At 37.3% G+C, this 20,796-nt stretch overlaps 1 protein-coding gene across 1 annotated transcript; it reads right to left on the bottom strand.

The window, feature by feature from the left end:
* Window positions 1-1,472: 1,472 nt before the first annotated feature.
* On the bottom strand, window positions 1,473-20,796 carry LOC592875 (tRNA (cytosine(34)-C(5))-methyltransferase). Its single transcript, XM_030975945.1, has 19 exons — window positions 20,617-20,796; window positions 18,550-18,675; window positions 17,853-17,947; window positions 17,208-17,312; window positions 16,739-16,844; window positions 16,306-16,462; window positions 15,000-15,195; window positions 14,010-14,084; window positions 13,268-13,398; window positions 12,821-12,894; window positions 11,743-11,882; window positions 10,980-11,098; window positions 10,271-10,469; window positions 9,088-9,177; window positions 7,931-8,066; window positions 7,252-7,329; window positions 6,438-6,576; window positions 5,282-5,324; window positions 1,473-4,544 (listed from the first exon to the last, which is right to left on the bottom strand). The coding sequence occupies exons 1-19, from the start codon at window positions 20,770-20,772 to the stop codon at window positions 4,157-4,159; spliced, it is 2,553 nt and encodes an 850-aa protein (XP_030831805.1). The 5' UTR covers window positions 20,773-20,796; the 3' UTR covers window positions 1,473-4,156.

Here is a 20,796-nt window from a genome sequence, read left to right as displayed (position 1 = left end):
TTTCTTTAAAATTCATGTATAGATTTGTACTTATTGATAGGAAGCATTCCTCAGGCAGGGGTATAAGAAATTGTTCTGAAGGGCTACTAACTCCTCCAGAAGAAGCTTGAGAGTAGCACCCCCCCCCCCCCCCCCCAACAACCAAAAATGTAGTCTGGTTTACATTTTCAATGATGCAGAAATCTTGATAAAAATTATCCTTAGCCAAGAGAGAAATGGGGTATGTACCCCAAAGTTCCTCAGGGCAGAAATTGCACATTTTCTTCTTCTTGAAAACCCTCAAAATATCCAGGAATAACCAAAATAACCATATTTTTTCCCCTTCAAATAGGCTATGTGCCCCACAGCACTAGGGGGCTTGGGGCAGCACCCCCATAGTGCTCCTATGACAATAATTAGACATTTAAAAAAAAATTTTGACTTCAATTAATTTTGACTTGACTTTATAGGAAGCAGTCCTCAGGGAGAGGGATATGCATATATTATAAATATCTTTGTATCAGGATGGACTTTGAATTTATTCCAGGAAAGATCTTGTAAGTACATGAATTAACTTTGATACCCATGAAACCACTGACATTCATACCCCACAATGACAAACATGTACACATACAGACATACTTAACACCATTGCACCCTCTCGTATTACGAAAATGATCAAAAATGCAGCTGGATATCTCTTTATCAAGTCATGCACATCCAAAGAAGTAACAATTTTAAGTTGAACCTGTATCTACATCACAAACTACATGAAGTACATGAACAAAGTCTAAAGTCTTGTTGGTTTCAACTCCCTGATTAGTCCTACATAGTCACTATCTTCATTGGAATGTTTCCGTATTCATGTTGAATCGTGTATTGTACGATTTATCTTTGTTCTCGTGGCCCTTTACAGCCCGGGAACAATAACGGCGAATATTGGGGATTCTGTAAATATGTGATTTAAGGGAGAACTGAAACCATGGAATACAGTTGACTCTGCATAACTCAGAAGTCGCACAACTCAAATTTTCAAATATGTATATATTTTTTGTATCAAACTTAGCAAATCTGTTGTTATTTGCACTTTGAGTAAAATTTGTCATAATTGTTCATAAGTTTTGTTTGCAGTCCCAACAGATTCGACTTATGCAGAGTTAATTGAGCCAAGAAGTAGGCAAGATTGTAGGCAACAAGAAGGGGGGGGGGGGGGTGGGGAGGGGGGTTGGGGAGGGGGGTTGAAGAAATATAATGAAATTACAATTTTGTTTCTTTCTTAATTTATATAGGTACTTGTAAAAACTCTCTTCCTTTATATTTGAAACCACAGGTGTATGGACATGTATGTGATGATTCAGATTGTTTTATTTTTAGCACTGGACACACTTTTTTCTCTCTCTTTTTTTGTAGTTGGCACAATGCAACATGCTATCAATTCCCAAATCACAATACTGACACAAGTTGATTCATGAACAATATTGGATGTACTGGTATTTTATGTTAAAAATTCATCAATAGCATACTTTTATTAACATCATTTTGATTATACAGATTATGTGATCACTACATCAGATGGCTTAGTAGTTTTTCAAAAAAGAAGAAAATACATGTAACATGATAAAGACAGAAAAAGTAGATGGTCTCATAAAAATTATTAAAAAACAAAGCAGTATCGAGAAATTAAATTTTATTAAAAAATACCAGGGCTCGTTGCATGAAACTTACCATTGATGGTAACTTTGCCATCAATGGCAAATACAATGGTAAAACGGGGCTCAACAGCCAATCAAAATCAAGGTTTCCATGGCAGTTGCCATTGGTGGCAAAGTTATCATCAATGGTAAGTTTTGTTCAACGGGGCCCTGAATGCTACTAGACAAAGCTGTGCAACTTCACTAAATCTGACGCCCTTTGCTCATGAAAATTAGATAATAAATAAGATACCTTCGAATATCTGCCTGAACAGTGCGTGGCCACTTTAATGGACACTCCAACCTTTGAAACAGAATGGCAAATGTTTGAATTCAATCAGGCAAATAATGCTACGGTCACAAAGGTTTGTACGAATCTCCCTGTTTTTCCATTGTCTGAAAATCGTTTATACGGCGTTCGTAACAGTTCATAAAGGCATTTGTGACCCAGGCTTAATGAGAAAGTTTTGAATGTTCGGAAAATGGGATCACCATATCTATGCGAAGTTTTAGATTGGCAATTTGGTCAGTGGAATGTGACATATTCACAGTTAACGCTCACTTTTGTCATGTGCAGTGCATGTAGAAAAAAGGATACCCAGGTTTGGAAGATTCCCATTTAAAAGTTATAACCTGTTTGACAAAGAAATATATTCCATTTTAAAGAGTAACTAATATACTTATTCCTAACCATGCTGCCACAAAAAGTATTGAGAAAATCCTCTTGACCCAAATTTGGGCTGAAGCAATGAATATGTGTCAAAAACCTTACCCATTGTTAATGCAATTGCTTACTGGTTCAAAATAATGTTGTGCACTTTAAAAGAAAATATGACAATGTATTGTCAACTCAGATTCAAGAAAGGCTCATTTACAAGCAATATTTGTGATATTTTCTTTATTACACAATCTTGGCTCTCTTAGTTAGGAATTCATTTAGTGTAGGAGATTGTTGGTGAAGCAACTGTTGCAGGAGCTCGTGTCATGCAATCCTGTAGCACAAACACGATCTCGTCTTAGTATAATATGTGTCTAAATCTTCTTAAAAAAAATAGATACTACATGCAGAGACCGCGTTTATGCGGAACACCCTTGGTACTAATACCAAGCGTGGGGGATTTTTCATAGATAAAAAAACTACCTAGGGCTAGGTGCATATTCTCTTGACAAGAATACAGGCAAGGGTAAAGAACATGTCAATGCATACTTTGAAGGAGAAGCTGCACAAAATACTTTGGCTTTTCTAAACTATCCCCTGGGGTGCTGCAAAGCTATGTTTAGTTAATCTGGACCATAAATAGTCATATTAGCCAAGTTGTCAAGGTTGCTGGTTCCAAACTTCCAAACAATTTGTGCTAAACAATGGCGTGATGATCACATCAGCGCCAAACATTGAATTTGCCCAGCTCCAGCCAGTTAGTCCTTTGGTACTCTACAGAGAGGTTATTAATTAACATATTCAAATTTTACACAATTTTTAAAAACAATTGTTGTTCTTAACAACTTGAAGGGATGTCTGACATAGCAACAAGTAATGTATGCAGACTGGATTCCAAGTATTGTAGTTCATTCTTCAATAATATGTTAATGGAATAACTCGTCACTAGGTCCCCAGGAAAAACACATTTATAAACCGTGAATTCAAACCACTATCCATGGTTATTAACACTAGAGCTTTGGTTTAGGAAACAATATCCATTATCTTGATATTGTATTTTATCTTGTATTTGTCTGTTCCTCATACCTGTACGCTTTCCACAGCAAGATACTATTTCTAGGTATGTTTATTACCTTCTTGCACATTTATTCATATTCCTTCACATATATCAGTATTCTTTCACTATCATCAGAAGGCTTTTAAGAGCCATAATTCACTAAATTCAACAAAGGGCAAACAGTTTCCTGTAATGTAATGTATACTATAGAAGGTTAAAAAGTGCTTTTGATCATGAAACAATATCTGTTTACTTGAGGCTACTCGTTTACAATTTTGGACAATGTGCTAGTGAGATCTCCGCACCTAGATTATTTCCTTTCTTTCACATACATCAGTATTCATTAATACACAGTATTCCTTCACATAAATCAGTATTCTTTCCACCAATTTTTACCATAATGGATCTTTCGACCTTTGTGTGCTTTCTATGTCACCAAACCATCTTTGTCTTCCCTTTTTCAGTTTCAGATGCCCATTTACTGGTCTCTCTGTATTAGTCCTTTCATTATATCATCTTAATTTCCAAATGTATCCTTTTTGCTGACTAGGCTACCCTCTGCATAAAGGTTTGCTTTCTGCCATCCTCTCCCAGTAATCATTAGGATCATTTTCTTCTACTCATTTCCATTCTTCTCATTGTACTCTTCCTCTTTCTTCAATCCGCGCCTATTTCCATCTTGTCATCTTCATCTTGTTCCTCGTTCCCTCCATCCTCTCCCGCATCCCCGTCCTTTGTGACAACACCTGCATGGTCTAACAACATGCTCCTCTACTTGTCTCCATTCTTCTCCTCTTCTTCTTTATTTCCATCCTCGCCCACTACCATCACATCATCTTTCTCCTGTTCCTCCTTCCCTCCATCCTCTCCTTCCTTCCCTTCATCTTCTCCCTCGGCCCCGTCCTCCTCGACAACAACTGCATCCTCTACAACCGCATCACCGTCACCTCCCTCTCTACCCTCCGTCTTCCCTTCTGCGCTTTCAGAAGGGTTAGAGGAGCTCTCTCCTGTATAAGTCCTCGCTGGTTTCTTGTAGGCCTCGACCGGTCCTCCCACCATCCGGAGGATGTGCTGCCGGTCGTTCTTAGCGACGTAAGAGCGCAGGGACGTCTTCCCTCTCCATGCTACCACGATGAACGGCGACTCCGGTTCCGCTCCACTGCAGATAACAAACAACCATCATCAAGTTAACTACTAAATATAAACTTCTCTGCACCTTTTGCACCAGGACAAACACATGGCCTCATTAAATTTGAGCGTGTACATGAGCTTGACAAGTCTACTCACAAGTGATATATATTGTATTTATATCTATTGAGAGTGTATGATGCTTCACTATAATATAGTGACATTGAAAACCCTCAAAAAGAGAGCAAAGCATTTCTGAGTGACTGGTACCCTTTGCAACAAGAAAGTGTGCCCTGTTGTTGTGATTGGACATCATCAATGGAGTCATACTATTAACTCCCTATCCTGTATAAGACAGTTCATAGTTGCAGTCCGAGTATGAGCAGATAAAGGTCATTGCAGACCAAATTGTGAAATACACAGAGACAAAATACTGGATATGTACTCATGAAAGTTATATAATCATTATTCTTTTTTGCACAAGCAGTGCACTCCATGATACACAGGTGGAAGTATTTTTTTGAAAAGGCGAAACAAAGGCTATTTATGTAGCACTTCCATCTCTGTAAGAGTGATTATTTCAAAAAGTGCAAAGTGGGACCTCTTCATGTTTTGAAGATCTGTGGATATTCAGGGCTATTTGGGACATGTGCTAACTGTGAACTGGTCTGTTAAGAAAAGCTATTCATCATTCAAATTAATAAAATGATTTGATGATTAAACTAGGTCAAACTTTCCACTTTTACATGATTCTAAAAAAGTACTTACTTCTCTGTTTTAGGGTAGTAGGTGAGAATGACTGCTCCCATGGCTGCATGACACAATGAAAAGGGAAAATAAATGAAACAATTTATATTACATGCCAAGTACAGTACATGCAACAATCATAACAACACCTGAGGGTGTTTCACAAAGACTAAGATCGACTTTAAGTTTGGCTTAACTATGACAGGCCTTTCATGCCACTGCTTGCTCTCACCATTTACTGGCTCTGGTCTCTCAAGGGACGTACAAATCTACAGAATTTACATTTTTCGATAATTCATTATTGAAGGAAAAAATATTATCTAAAGATCATGATGGTGAGAGCAAACAGTGGCTTGAATGGCCTGCCATACTTAAGTCCAACTTAAAGTCGATTTTAGCCTTTGTGAAACACTCCCCATGACAAGTTTCTCAAATCTAAACAATCTTAACTCTCTGTCATGTGATCTGAGGTGCAGTAAGTCTGCAACATCACGGGCAGTAATAAAAAAAGGCCATTTTCGTAATGTAATCAAAGTCAATGCACAAATCTTTGTTAAAGTGCCTGGTTACAAAAAGTTTGATTCACCTGTTAAGGATAATTGTATTTCAATAGTCAGAATGTTGATTGCATACATTGATTTATCGTAGGCCAAACATTATGGCTTGTCCTACCTAACAACATTGCGTATTTCTTCAGGGTTTCCCTGATTCCTTCTGGGAAGTTTTCAACTAAGGGAGCTTTTTCCCATACCTTAATTTTGACCCGAAAAGCACACACGAAGGCATCCTCATCGTGACTACCAAGCATCACTAAATTGAACTTGGATTATTGCACAATGTAGAATTTGAGTATCTTGTGAAGGACACAGAGATAATGTCCTTTGGCAAGACATTGATCTACATTTGCCACTCTCCACCCAGGTGTTAAATGGGTACCCAGTAGGATGCGAAAGTTAACGTGATGAGATGAGCAAGTGTGTGCTAGTAAAATGACGCCTAGCTGGAATGCTCCCTAGGGAGTGGAGAATGTGCATACATTGTGTGCAGGTAAGCCTGAATCTGATGACCAGGGTACTCATATATCTGTAAAGCGCTTTGAGAGGGCCTTTGGTCCTGAAATGCGCAATAGAAGAACAAAATATTATTATTATTATTATCAATATAATAGTTGACTTACGTGTTTCCTCCAGTATATCCCTGATGCCTTCTGAGAAGTGTTTGGTGAAGGGTGCTTCCTCGGAGAAGAGAGTGATCACATCCTCCCTTGTAATGGTAAGCTTCCTCATTCTCAGGTAAGGGTACAGTACATTGATGCCCTGGTAAGGTGTAAGAAATGGTCACATTCTCACATCTTCCAGCACTGATTTACATTTAAAAGGTGATTAGTAACCCTATTTCAGAACTCCAAGAATTACTGAACAAATTGCTTTACGATTGCCAAACTAGTAGTCATATAAGAAATGCTTGAATATTTCATTGACCAATTGCTATAGTAGATATGAAGATATTTGGAAGTGACTAGCTGGATGCGTGCACATGAAAGTTTGCACACTGTGTATCCTCCTTTATTAAGTTACAAAATTGTCATGAAATATTACCTCCGATATAAATGATGGAAGCTTTGTATCAAATATTTGGACACCACCTACCTTCACAGGCTTTCAATATTATATATGGTATATTACACATTTTCCAAAGACTCTGGCCCCAGAATCTTAGGTTGAGTACTCAACACATCCCAATATGAATGGCTGGCTATAAAAGGGCAACAGTCCAATGGCTATATCCATTACTGCTAACCCTCAACAACAAAAAACAGAAATCTCTCAGAGCAAAATAGGATAAAACTGGATTCTGTACGCTTGCATTCAGAAGTTTGTAGAAGAAAGAGAGACATCTAGGCTTCATAACATTTGGAAATCACTCCTCCAATTTTCTAGGACTACACAAGCCTTTCACGATGAATGTCATGCAATGAATGCCAAACAAACCTCTTGTGAAAGCCTAAAATCACAGGCCACCTCGCGGGCATCGCTCCTTGCCAAGACACGCACCCCAGAGTTGATGACCTGAGAAAATATAATGAGGTTAAAAAGATATTTTAAAGAAAATTTATGGGGACAAATTACAATACATGACACATAGTAAATGTGACGAACAAACTAAGTCTATTGATTGGTCCAATAAACTCAAGCGTAGGTAAATAGACTCAAGCATAGGCAAATAATCAGGGTACGTTGTACATTGTAAAGCGCTTTGAGAGGGCCTTCGGTCCTGAAATGCGCTATAAAAGAATGAACTATTATTATTATTATTATGATGCCCTATAAAATCTACAGAATTTATATTTGTTGATAATTCATTATTGAATGAAACAATAGTATCTAAAGATCATAATGGTGAGAGCCATCGGTAGCAAGAATGGCCTGCCATAGTTCAAGTCCAACTTAAGTCGATCTTAGTCTCTGTGAAACACTCCCCTGCATAAATTGTCGCAGGAGCAAACATTAGGGACCCATTTTACAAAACTTGTCATCAGTAACAAATGACAGTCTTTGCTAAAAGCTACTGAAATCCTTGCTTCTGATTGGCTATCAGCAGATTTGTCACTGACTTTTGTCATTTGTCATTGAAAAAAGGCTTTGTGAAACATGTCCCGGGTCATCGTACCTTGAGCCTATCTATATTGTGTTCCAAGATGCCCTTGATGAGTTTGTTGGTAAGGTAGAGGTTACGTTTCTTGCCGACGTGGCATCGGGTCAGGAGTTGAGTGATGGGGAAGGAGTCTTCCACATCGTAGAACTTCCTGTGAAAAATGAAAGAGGAAAAGAAATATAGAAGTTATGTTTGGTATAATCTTAGTTCACTTGTCTTTTAAGTAGTGAAATGCAAAACATTATTCCTCTATTTCCTTCTTTTCTACGAGCTCTCAAGCATTTAGAAACTATGAAACATATAATCGCTTTAAAAAAAATCAGTCTTGATCTCCATAATAAGAAATGGCAGATATTTTGTTAAGTAATTTTTGTTGATGAGTTAACTACGGTAGTACAATATATTTCATATATATTCTTTGTCTATACGAACATGTTATGATTATGTATGAGAACTTTTTCAATAAAAAATTCCTTTGGTTCCTACATTTTTCTGACTCCAAGAATTTGTCATATTTTTACAGTGTCCTAAGTAAAATGTGGTTTCTATCCTTAAACACCTTGGCCCATCTTCCTAAAACATTACTTCGCTACTAATGTTTTGAGTTGCACCATGCTTATCACAAATATATTGCTACATTTACATCTATCAAATGATATTAGCATGAACCTTGTAATCCCAATCATAGAGCTTAGCATGGCCAAGAGAGCACCAAGATAACCCAGCATGGATTAAGGATTTAGGATTAGGATCCATTTAGTATGCCATGTTGGTATTCAGCCTTTTAAGATAATCTCTTTCTTTCTTGTAACGTTCTTGTCATTTTGTCAAGGACTGCTATTCATCTCACTGATCGTTCCCCCAGGTCAGTAAAATCAATGGTACAACAATTGGCTTTAAGTTGTGAGTTTCACCTTGTCTGACCTTGCCCCTATGTTTGAACGTGATATTGATTAACGAAGCCATAGTCTGGTATTGATTAAATAAGCCATCTTATGGTATTAACTAATCCATATGATGTAATTGATTAGTTGATCCCTATATAAGGGAGAGAGAGAGTGGTAAGAGCTTACATGATGATTAACTAAGCCATCTTATGGTATTAACGAATCCATATGATGGTATTGAATAGTTAATCCCTATGAGAGAGAGGGAGAGTGGTATGAGCTTACTTGATGGGAGGCCAGATCTCCTCACTCTCCTTGAAGTACACAAAGGGATCTTCCTTGAAGTTCGAAAACCTTGGCTTCTTGGCTGGAGGTCTGTTGCAAATAAGATACAAAAAAAAAGTGCATGACACTGAATAAAGGACGTTATATTGAACTTTTCAAAAGTTTATTTCTTCCTTTGAAGTACCTGGGCTATTTTAACTCAATGTATACTTAACATGCAATCAATCAAGTGGTCTTCCTTTCAACTTGCTGGTCTTAACTTCTTGACTTGGGGTCTTTTGCCAATTTGATAGAAAAAAAACAAGAAAAGGACAATGGCTAAGAAACATTGTTGGAACCACTTAGAGATATCAATCATGTATACAAGGAGTTTTCCTTGTACTTGTAACTTTATAACCTTGGTTTTTTGGCTGGCAGTCTGTTACAAATTTAAAACGAAGCAGATGACAGTGAGTAATTAACACTTTTAGAACTATTCAAAGATATTCATTCATGCACAGAACGAGTATTTCTTCCAACTTGAAAACCGGGGCTTCTTGGCTGGGTGTTTGTAACCAATTTGATACAAAGTAAATGACAATGAATACTTTTCCTAATAGTGCATAATCTATACTCTTCCGAATGTCTTCTTGGTTGGGGAGGGGGTGGAATTATGCTGCCAATTTGATATAGTGAATAATGAACATTGTTTAACTGTAATAAAACATTCTATCATGCAAAATAGAATATTCTATGCCACTGCAACTGTGGTCAATATACATTTAAGTGACATTCTTTTCTTAAAATGGTATAAACCATAGTTAGTATTGTGTCAATGTATACTATTCATCAAAACAATAGCTAACAGAGGCTTACTGCCAAATTTGAATGCAAATACTCCCCCCCCCCCCTCCCCAAGCCATGCAGACCATGTAACAAAACAAACATTACTGTAAAAAAATCTCTATTCATATTCACATGGATTCCATCATACATCATCTGCACCTTTGAAATGCTAGCTTTTGTTTTTCTTCCCAAGCATCCTTCCTCCCTCTTTAAATTTGATACAATGTGTTTTCACCATGCCCATTTTCAAAAGCACTCAATAAATATTGGGTTTGTGTGTTTCTATTACCCAAGATGCTTATATTCGCCTTTAGTCAACAGAGATGTACAATACATGTAGGTAAAAGCAAAGAAATACCCTGATTGTGATCCATTTGCATCTGATGATTTTTGTTCTGAGTTTTCTGTCGTTGTACTCTCTTGGCTGGTTGTAGTCTCTTGGCTGGTTGTAGTCTCTTGGCTGGTTGTACTCTCTTGGCTTGTATCATGAGTTGATGCACCTGGTTTGTTGGTTTCACTGGTCTCCACTGCAGATGATTGGTCAGAAGTGGTGTCTTCTGCAATAACAATATTAGAAATAATAATAATGATAATAAAAATGCAATGAAACCTGTATATAAAGACTGTTAAAGGGAGACAAGAAAATTTGTCGTTTTGGGCAGGTTTGTTTAGGACATGTTTCAATGAGAAACCATTTTCAAGGGATACAAAAAGTATAGTCTGTATAAACATAAATGGACTTTCTGTACTGGTGGTCGCTAAAACAGGTTTTACTGTAGCTATATCTTATAAAGTACTTTACCGGTTACAACGTAACCGACTAAAGGGCTTAGAGTATTAGCACCCATGCCATTGGTTTTGAACTATCCACTCCCTTCAAGAGCATTCCAGCCAGTCAATTTTTTTTTTTTTAAGTTACAGCCTAATTTGTCATTTTGAAATTTAAGACACATCAAATTCCTTTTAAATCATCGCTCACACAGGATGTGATAAACTTCCTCAGAAAAAAATAAAATAGAAATTTTGTGGAGTTTCTGAACTATTCTCCATTATGTCCTATTATGTACCTTGTGCGCTTTCTTGGCTACTGTCCTTGCCTTGTTTCATCCATGGTAACGGCCGCGTCTTTTGGAGGACAGCCACAAAGAAGCCTCCGGTATCTTGGTCGTGGGGAAGGATGCGAACACTGCAGTAACAATAAAAAGGAAAATATTTTGTTTTAGAATAAAATTTATCACTTATCATGTGATTTACCTATGCACAAAGCTTACTATCCAATTAAGACTGTTGAGCATTATTATCATTAGGTATTTGGCGTCACCTGTGCCCGAGAGGCGAAAAGCGAACTGATTCACTGTAACCTTCTGGTCTCTCCTCTTGGTATAACTGATTGGGGTGTGCAGGTGGACCACTACACCGGGATTTCCCCCCAGAGCATCGTCTGAATGAATGAGTGTGCTGTAGCAGGACACCCATGTCCCTCTCACTGATATTCACAACTCAAAACTGGTGCCACATTATTAACACAATTGTTATTTATGAATATCTATGGTTGGTTTACAAATATCAATAAATCAATGGTAAGTAGGTTCTTTTGTCTGCCACACTTGACACCCCTGGCAGTCCAGTATCCTCCACTTTCTCCACACATACAAGGAACACAATTCAAAGCAGGTTCATGAAGCATTTAAATTAGTTACATGCAGATTTAATGGAATAAAGTTTGTATCATAATGAACAATGATTTCAGGAACTATACCATCAATAAAAATCATGTCTCAAAATATTTTTTTCCTGCTTGTTCAAAAGCTTGACAACTTTTTAACTCACCACCTAGTTAGATTGATATTCTTTGCGTCCTCTTCAGATGGAGGCCAGAAAGAAGGTTTATATCTCCTGCTCTTATCCGGCTGTTCTCTCTCTTCAACATCCTCCATTGAAGTGAAGATCTCACCCTTGTCGTCTATCACCTATATTTCAAACGATAACCAGCAAAGAATGAAGCAAACATATCATGCATTTACAATTTACACCCCCCAAGTGGAAAGAAACAAATCTGGGGAGCTTTTCACGATACCGTCATCTGTACAAGATCATCAATATCCCATTGAAATGCAAGTACTGCAATTATCATGTGTTCCAATGGGATGGGATGTTGGTGAACTTATACTTATTACAGTTTTGTGAAATGATGCCCAGGTCAAGTCAATTCATATCCTGTTCATTATGCTGCTGTTAACTATAGAAGAGGAATGGCAAAAAATTTGTCATCACATCTGCATCCCAAATATAGATGATTTTGGTCTAAAACTATCATCATTTGACAGACAGAAACCATCAACAGAAAAAAATATCATAAGAAGCACAAGAAAAGCTATAAAAACTATGTTTACTTGGCCAATGTATCGTGGTATTGTGTAATATGAAATAAATAAGTACTTGACAAGAGCTCAATCAATTTCAATTTTAATTATTCATGTTTACAACAAAACATTACAAATCAATCATAAGCATTTACAACAAATGTAGAAATACATGTTGGAAACAGAAGGGTCCACTAAAAGCAATGCTTGTACAAGTGTGAACACCTCAAATGATACTTCAGAATAATGAGTAATATAATTAACAAGTCTGTAACTACAAAAGGAGCTACAAAATAGGGGGAAAAGAGGGGGATGCCAACAGAGACGAGAACGAGACAAGACAATACTTTACATGACAAAGATAGAAGAACACATTCATAATACAAGGAGTAGACAATGCCAAAAAAAGAAGTGAGAGTTCAGGGGTACAGAAAATAATACAAAATGATGAGCTGCATGTGGGGTTGAGAAGAAGATTAGGAAAGAGAAACATGCTTTAGAAAGGAGATAAGCATGAGAAGGCACAATATAATATATCAAATTACCTTCCATGATGTTCTTCCTGGCTGACGTTTCAGTCCAGGAAGCTCATTTGATACATCCACTAACTCCACAGCTCCTGCAGGTACAGAATAAAGTGAACAGTGAACTTTTTGAGGTAAAATCAGGAAGACAACAGTATATTCAAATTGCCCAAGTTTTGCAAGTAAACTAATTGCACACTTGCTGCATCCTCAACAGGATGACAGAGGAATTAATGAAGTACTAAATGGCTTTCTCCAGACAACATGTGACAGACAGGGACCCGTTTCAGCCTTTTTTCAATGACAAATGACAAAAATCAGTGACAAATCCGCTGATAACCAATCAGAAGCAAGGATTTCACTAGCTTGTAACAAAAACTGTAATTTGTTACTGATGACAAGTTTTGTGAAATGGGGCCCTGGTTTCAAACCTTGCTCTCAACCCTCATCTTTTTTTGGTTTACTTACCTTCACTTTGTTTGAGGACACTAGCAATGACGGCTTCATTCTCAACAGGATTGAATGAACACGTCGAGTAGACCAGGCGTCCGCCGACAGCTAAGAGCTCTATCCCTCTTAGGAGGATCCTTCGCTGGAGCCTAGGAAAGGAATATATTGACATTCAGTTTCAGTTTTATTTTTCATTTCCAACAGACAAGAAATCAGATATACAATTCAACATTCAATAATATAATATATTTCACATGGTTTAAAGTTATGAAATAGAAAGTATACATAAATATCCATGTATCAACCTAAAGGAAATATCTTTACTACAGTTGCAACGTTTTTATTATTTTTTTTATTGTTTTCATCACTTTATTTGTCTGTACACCATGAGCATGTTATCTTTTTATAGTGCACTTGCTATTACAGATGGAAGTCCCCTCTATGATAAAATAGCTGCATGTGCAAGAGGTTTGTGTACTGTTAATTTACATTGAGAGGTCAAAATATAAGAGTTCAGAAATATGATCTCAACACTTCAAAAATTGTTGTTGCCCTTTTATCTGTGATAAGGTTAACTCAACGATGCCACCTATAAAGATATTCCAGAGATATCACTGACTGACATTTGAAATTTAATGATAAATAAATTGTAGTTAATATTCCCTGATAGATGGGAAATGTTTAACAATGCAGATATGTTGAAAGCTCCCTCATAAGGGGAGTGTTAATGGTGTCATCAGGCAGCGGATGGTTTACTTACGGGTGAAGGTTGATACCACTAAGGGGTGTCCATTTCTTCCAAATGGCACAGTTCTTTCTCATTGTACCATCTCCCCTGCAAAGGAAATACAAGAATATGAAAGTAGAATGCATAATTAGAATGGCTTCCAATACACCTTTTCTATTTGTTTCATTACTTCCTTACTGAGCACTTTGAGAGACTATAGAAATATCTGTGATCAAAACAAAGTCAAATGGTGAACAGGGTTTTTAGCATGCTGCCCCTAAGCTATGGAATGGTATCCTCCATAATGTGAGGCTAGTTAAGATAATTCAACAATTCAAAAGTGCTCTTAAAACATATTTATCTAATTCATATTTATACTCATTAGTCAAAGACATTTTCCTGCAGCTTTTCTATTAGTTTCACTTTTTTTCTTACTTTTTCCTAAGCTCTTTGAGAACTTTTACAAAGATATAATACAATATGTAAGAACTTTTCTATTATTATTATTATTACATCAAATCTAACATAATATACAGGACATAAGCTGTAACTGAACGATGATAGTAGCACTACAGTCATGACTTCAAATTTAGAAGAAAGAGAGATGGATGCTCTATTTCAATTTAGAGCACTGGTGCTCTGGTTCAAAATGTGATAGAATGAGTTATGGCTTATCAGCTTTACATACGACTCCTTTAAAAGAAAAGAAAATACTGAAATTGCATTCTGAACAAAGTGACTTGTGAGTAGCCAAATCAATGCACAAGCATAAAATGTAATCCTGAACCGTTTGAACATCTCCTATAGACCTTGGGAGATGATTACATATTTCTGAAAATTTAGGTTTTGTTTTGAAAATTGGTCCCATTTACAATGGATTAGAACCCATTGATCCGAAAGCTAATCTTTTACAATAAGTTCTGCACAATAATGCACAAGTCAGCAATTTCAATTTCTGTTGTTGTATAACAAACCCTTGGTATTATTTAATTGAAATGACTCTAATGATATGGAAACACTTACCCGCAGGGAACGTCACACAGTATCCTATCATATTCAATGTTGGTCATCTCTCCGTTTGGTCCCGGAACCTGTAACCGCGGAAACACTGATGCATCATGGTTAACGACCATACAGCAGGGACTGTTGAGTCGCTTGGCCTGGTGTACCATGATGTAGCAGCGTTTGTTGTCATCGTCGTTACCAATCACGAAGCCCTCTGGGGGTAAAGAATGATCATAATCAAATATCTTGCATTTAGCAACAGTCATCATTCACAGGAGATGGCGCTATTACTCCAGGGGAATGTTTCACAAAGACTAAGATCGACTTTAAGTTGGACTTAACTATGGCAGGCTGTTCATGCCACTGTGTCCTTCACCATTACGATGTTTAGATAATATTTTTTCCTTCAATAATTACTAGATAATTTTGTAGATTTATGACCATGATTTGTACGTCCCTTGAGAGACCAATGCCAGTAAATGGTGAGAGCAATCAGTGGCATGAACGGGGTGCCATAGTTAAGTCCAACTTAAAGGCGATCTCAGTCTTCGTGAAACACCCCCCTGGTGATCATGATTGTGATCATTATAATGCCATCTTCTCTGACTGCTGACTGTTCCAGGACAAGTTAGAAAAAACATTCAGAAAATCAAGGTTTGAAGGTAAGAAAAGACTTCAAAACACAAAAATCCATCTTAAATGATTCTATCTAGGTCTTAAAATTGTTGTCCAGTTCATGACATAGCAAATTATTGCTGTAAAATGTCAAATTTAAGCAGTTTTTCTTCACAACAGCATGCCATTGTGCCTTCTGTCCTATATGATTAGACTTTGTTTGTACACTGTATTTGGTATGTTAACCACCCAACTGTTAACAATGGTCAAACAGAAATAATTGAGATATTAGAGCACTAAATAGCATCTGGCCATCCTCATTTATTGTTCAGCATGGACCATCTCACTCAGCCGAGCCATCCTAAACACAGGAGTAGCACACATGTCTATGACCTTATCTAGAAACTTTCCCTACCTACCAGTAGGGTGTAATCGTCCTTTCAGATATCGAGGATTCAGTGACACAAAGACGTTACTCCATATTTCGCCAAAATGAGTATTTGAAGAAAACATGTGGGCTTTCCAGGAAACACAAAGACTTAACTCCTACCAACACCCCATTGAAGTCAATGGCTAGTGAAACATAGACTTAAGGCCCAAGTGCTCAGTGACACATATACAACTTTTTCTCAAAATGGAGTTACGTCTTTGTGTCACTGACCTCTCAATATAGTCCTCCATGGCTAACCATACTTCGTACAAGCATTACCTGGCCATCCAAAGGTCTGTTCAGCATGAAGCATCTCAATGAGCTGAGCCGTCTTAGACCCCGGAGCGGCACACATGTCCAGGACCTTGTGGTGAGGTTTGACCTGGAGTAAGAGAGGCGGAATCATGCTCACGCTCTCCTGACGACTTATGTTACCCTGCGAATTGGCAACAAAGAATTTAAATCACTACATGAAGAGTGCATGTGTGCATCAATATTCAAATTGATAAGGGCTAAGGATAATTTTGTAAAACTCATTAACTGATGAAATAAGGACGACAAATATAGAATACAGAATCAACCTCTGAAGAAAAAAATTGATATGTAAGCTTACGGTCGCACCATGTGAGAGAGATGGGGAGGATTGAGGAGTCTTGAAAAGGACTGTCTTCTGCTAATCAAAGAGTCAACATTTCATCATATTGGTACTCACACTCTCAGTCTCAGAGATGAGGAATAGATGAAGTTTCTCCAAGGTTGGCATCTTACGGATGTTCTTCCTGCTTAGGCCGATCTGCCAGGCCAAGTCATCAGGATACCTAAACACACACAATGAGACAAATGAAACTAGGGTTATAATGATTCCATATAAAAGAGAGTGGTAAAACATGTAAAAAAGAAGGTTGAGTTCTGGGGAGAGATGAACAAGAATTTGTGAGGATTTTCATTGTTTTTATGCAAATGTGGAAGAGCATCAGAGAAAACATGTTTCCAGAAAAGCATGGCTCTTCAAATGCCTTCATGAACCTGAATGCGAATTCAAATATTAGAAAAATTGATGTTGGTAGAGTAATAATCCTCCTTTAATTTGATTTTCATTTTATCATATCTTATTGACGGTGTATACGACAACTTGGAGCAATAAAAAGTGTCCACTAACAGATTTAAATATGCATACCTACCATGGTATTGCCGATGGTCTTGTTTCCTTTGCGTCTTCTGCTTCAGACTTCAGCAGCTCATTGAAACATTCTCCTTTAAGGTACCTCAGCACCTGGGCTGCTTGACTGCAAGAGTGAGTGAAAGGGAAAATGCTTACAGTAAAAATGATTTTTAGTGGCCATCTCTCATTAAAAGTGTACCAATCACCTCAAAAAATTGTTTGTGCACAACTAGAATTTATAAGATCCATCTCAGTACTCTTCACCTGGCTTTCTATTGGCTGACAAATATTGGTGTACAAAGAAAATAAAGAATAACTTATAACTGAGCATATGGAATCCAAAGAGGTCAAAAGGTGCTTTGAGTACTCTACTTACAAATTGCTTTTATGTTAACTGACAGTGCATTAAAAAAACAAAAAACATAGCGATTATGTTCACGTGTATCTGGCCATATGTCTGGATGTGTACACAGTACACGACTACCAAAATACACACTTATGCACAGCCTTTAGTGCATTTATACTTGCTAACTCTCTTTACAGAGGTAATTTTTAAAACTCATGTTTTACATCTAGAATCAATGCACATGGACCTCTTAATGTGAATTGAGCGTCAGAGGGATTACGGGGAAGGATGGATGGGGTAGTACCCTTAGTCCCTTACCCTCTAAATCCTGTGATCCTGAAGGTTGCAGGTAGATGTGCTTTTAGACAAGTCATGAACTGGTCCCACTCCCCCTCAGGCACTATATTTTGCTCCTGTGAGAAACAATGAGATAAAGGGGATGGGGTGGAAGGTTAGGATGAGGGGACGGAAAGAGAAAGAGAGTGAGTAAGAGAGAGAGAGAGAGAGAGAGAGAGAGCGAGAGAGAGAGAAAGAAAGAAAAAGAAAAAGAGAGATAAAAAGAAAGAGAAAGAGATAAAGAGAAAGAGAAAGAGAAATAGAGAGAGAGAGAGAGAGAAAAAGAGAAAGAGAGAGAGAGAGAGAGAGAGAGAAGAGAGAAAGAAAGAGAGAGGGTTAGATCATGGCGTTGGGAAAAGGGGAGATTTAAAAAAAACATGAGAGTGGAAAGGGCAGGACAAAAGAAATCAAAGAGATACAAAACATTACAATGAAAACAAATTTAATGAGAGAAATTCTATATCACAATAAATGCGTCTCTATTCTCACAAAAAAAAATCTTTGTGTCATATGACACTTTTTCATTCAATTAGGATTAACACTTTGTTACATCACTTTTAATGTTTAGGGAACTTTATCAACACAAATAAAAATTAACTTTTCTGCATCAAATTTTTCGATTCTCTGTTAAAAAACATTAAATTTGCAGTCATCTATTCTATTCAAAACCTGACCTCACCTTGTAATATTTTTCAAAGGCTGGGTTATTCATGACGACGCTAGCGTATCCAGCTCCTGCTTGACCGCTGTTGTTAGAGTAACGCCATTTGCCATTGTCTTTAGCACCGTCTTTACCATCGCCTCCCTAAAATTTAGAATTGGTATTGAAATAAAAGCAAAATATCTGGTTCTTCACTCTCGCTTTCTGTATCTTTGCTTTAATAATCTCAAGGCTTCCTCAAATTAGTGAGCTGCAAACTGGCTTTTTTTTTGGGGGGGGGGCGGGGCAAGATGATTCATGGAAAATCATACAAGGTACATGCTGAAGTTTGAGTTTTTTTAATGTTTGTTTGTTTTATTTATTTGCCATGTAAACTAATTGTTCAGATGATAAAATTCAATGGGTTACATCGACATATAATACATAGTAGGAACAGTGCATAAACAAAAAATGTTTGAAGTGCAACGTCCCTAAAATAACAGCTGGTAATTATTAGGTTTAGATCATTGAACATGGCTTAAAATAAGACATGCCGTCATTACAAAACTAAACAAAATACGAAATACAATATATGTGCAAAAATAAGATGTGCAGTTTTATTTATTTAGTATCTTTTAATTAGAAATAGAATAAGAATTACATGACATCAGGAACACATGACATTTCTTATTAATTATTTGACCGATTTTAAAATGCTTTTTATGAGAAGAAAGAAGAGTCACTGCAATATTGATCGGGAAGGGGTGATTTCAGACGCATTTTAGATATTGTTTGCCTGCCTCTTTGTGCAGGTCTATGAGGGCCAGTTAACAGTAGGGGCGCTGGTACGAGAATAAGGATCGTCCGCATAAACGAGGATCATCTTCGTAAACGCAGATAGAAGCGTCCTAAAAAATAAGGATCGTCCGCATAAACGAGGATCGCCTTCAAAAAACGCACATAAAAGCGTCCATATTTTCGCGAATGATTCTTATATCTGATCCGGCATTGGCAATGCAAAAAAGAGGATTCTGCGATGATGCTCCTTGATGCATTTCACACATACTTTGCACAGAGACTTTCACGTTATGAACTATAAATCCTTTAGAAGATGGACAACCTGTAAAAAAAGACAGTGAACTGGGGGTATTTTATTAAACGGAATCCATTTTTGGCATTGCCAGCATGCGGATCGGAAACCTTACACCTGCCAAGCACCTTGAAAAAAACGTTCGCGAAAATGCAGACGATCGTTATTTTTTAGGACGCAATTTGTCCGCGTTTACGACTGTACGAGGATATCCTCGTTTAAGCGGACGATCTTTATTCTTGGACCAGCGCCCCTACTGGTTAAAGGTAATACAAAGTTTTGGGAAATTTTGAAAAATTGGGTGGATAGTGATTTTTTAAATTTTGATATATATTTGGATGTTCATGTTACAGCTTAGCTCCCTTTTCACGTGTTTTCCATTGTGTAGAGATCGTGAATTCACACGCTACATGTGAAAAGGGAGCTAAGCTGTAACGGTCTGGTAAGAAAATAGCTATTATTTCCTTATTTTTACCTCCGATTTTTAAATTCAGGATGTAGTTACGATTTCAACTAACATAAAATTCATCAAAGCCACTGTCCAATATTGGTCGGGTGCGACAAAGTGTGATTTTGGACACATTTGAGATGTTGTTTACCTACCTCTCCGTGCAGTGGTATGGGAGCCGGTTAAGGCTCCCTTGAATAATATCATAAAAACATTTCAAGGGAGCCCTTATTAAAGGCTAATTCTGATTAGTATTTTAGGCCCTACATTTTTTATTCCAATATCCAACAAAAATGGTGAAAAACGATCCCAAATTGATAATTGAAAAATCGTTCAGACACCCTACTTGTACATTTTGAGAATCAATACAGGGTATCCTTACTTTTTATCCCACACAAAAAGTATGCTAATGCTCCAAGTCCAATGAGCTTGAGCCGAGTTGAGTGGGCGCTGCGCGCTGGACCCTATACTAACTGACCAACGTGAATTCCAATATCTCGGACTACAATAATTGAATAAATTACAAAGAGGATCAGGTGTACATAAAACATCGTTCAATTTTCATTACCTCCTTCTTCTGCTGATTCCTTATACGTCTCTTTTTCCTTCCCATCGTCTCTTTGGTACCAGATGACAAAGTAATGGAATATAATGAACTAAAATGTCTAACTTTGGGGATCAAAGAGCTACTGATTTTACGCACAACACATGCGGTGGCACTCATAGTCTTAACACGAGTTGTTATATT

The sequence above is a fragment of the Strongylocentrotus purpuratus genome, unplaced genomic scaffold (genome assembly GCF_000002235.5).
Source record: "Strongylocentrotus purpuratus isolate Spur 01 unplaced genomic scaffold, Spur_5.0 spur5_scaffold_8, whole genome shotgun sequence".
Taxonomy (NCBI): Eukaryota; Metazoa; Echinodermata; class Echinoidea; order Camarodonta; family Strongylocentrotidae; genus Strongylocentrotus; species Strongylocentrotus purpuratus.
Note: the sequence above shows the minus strand (reverse complement) of the source record. Positions and strands in the feature narration are given on the sequence as shown.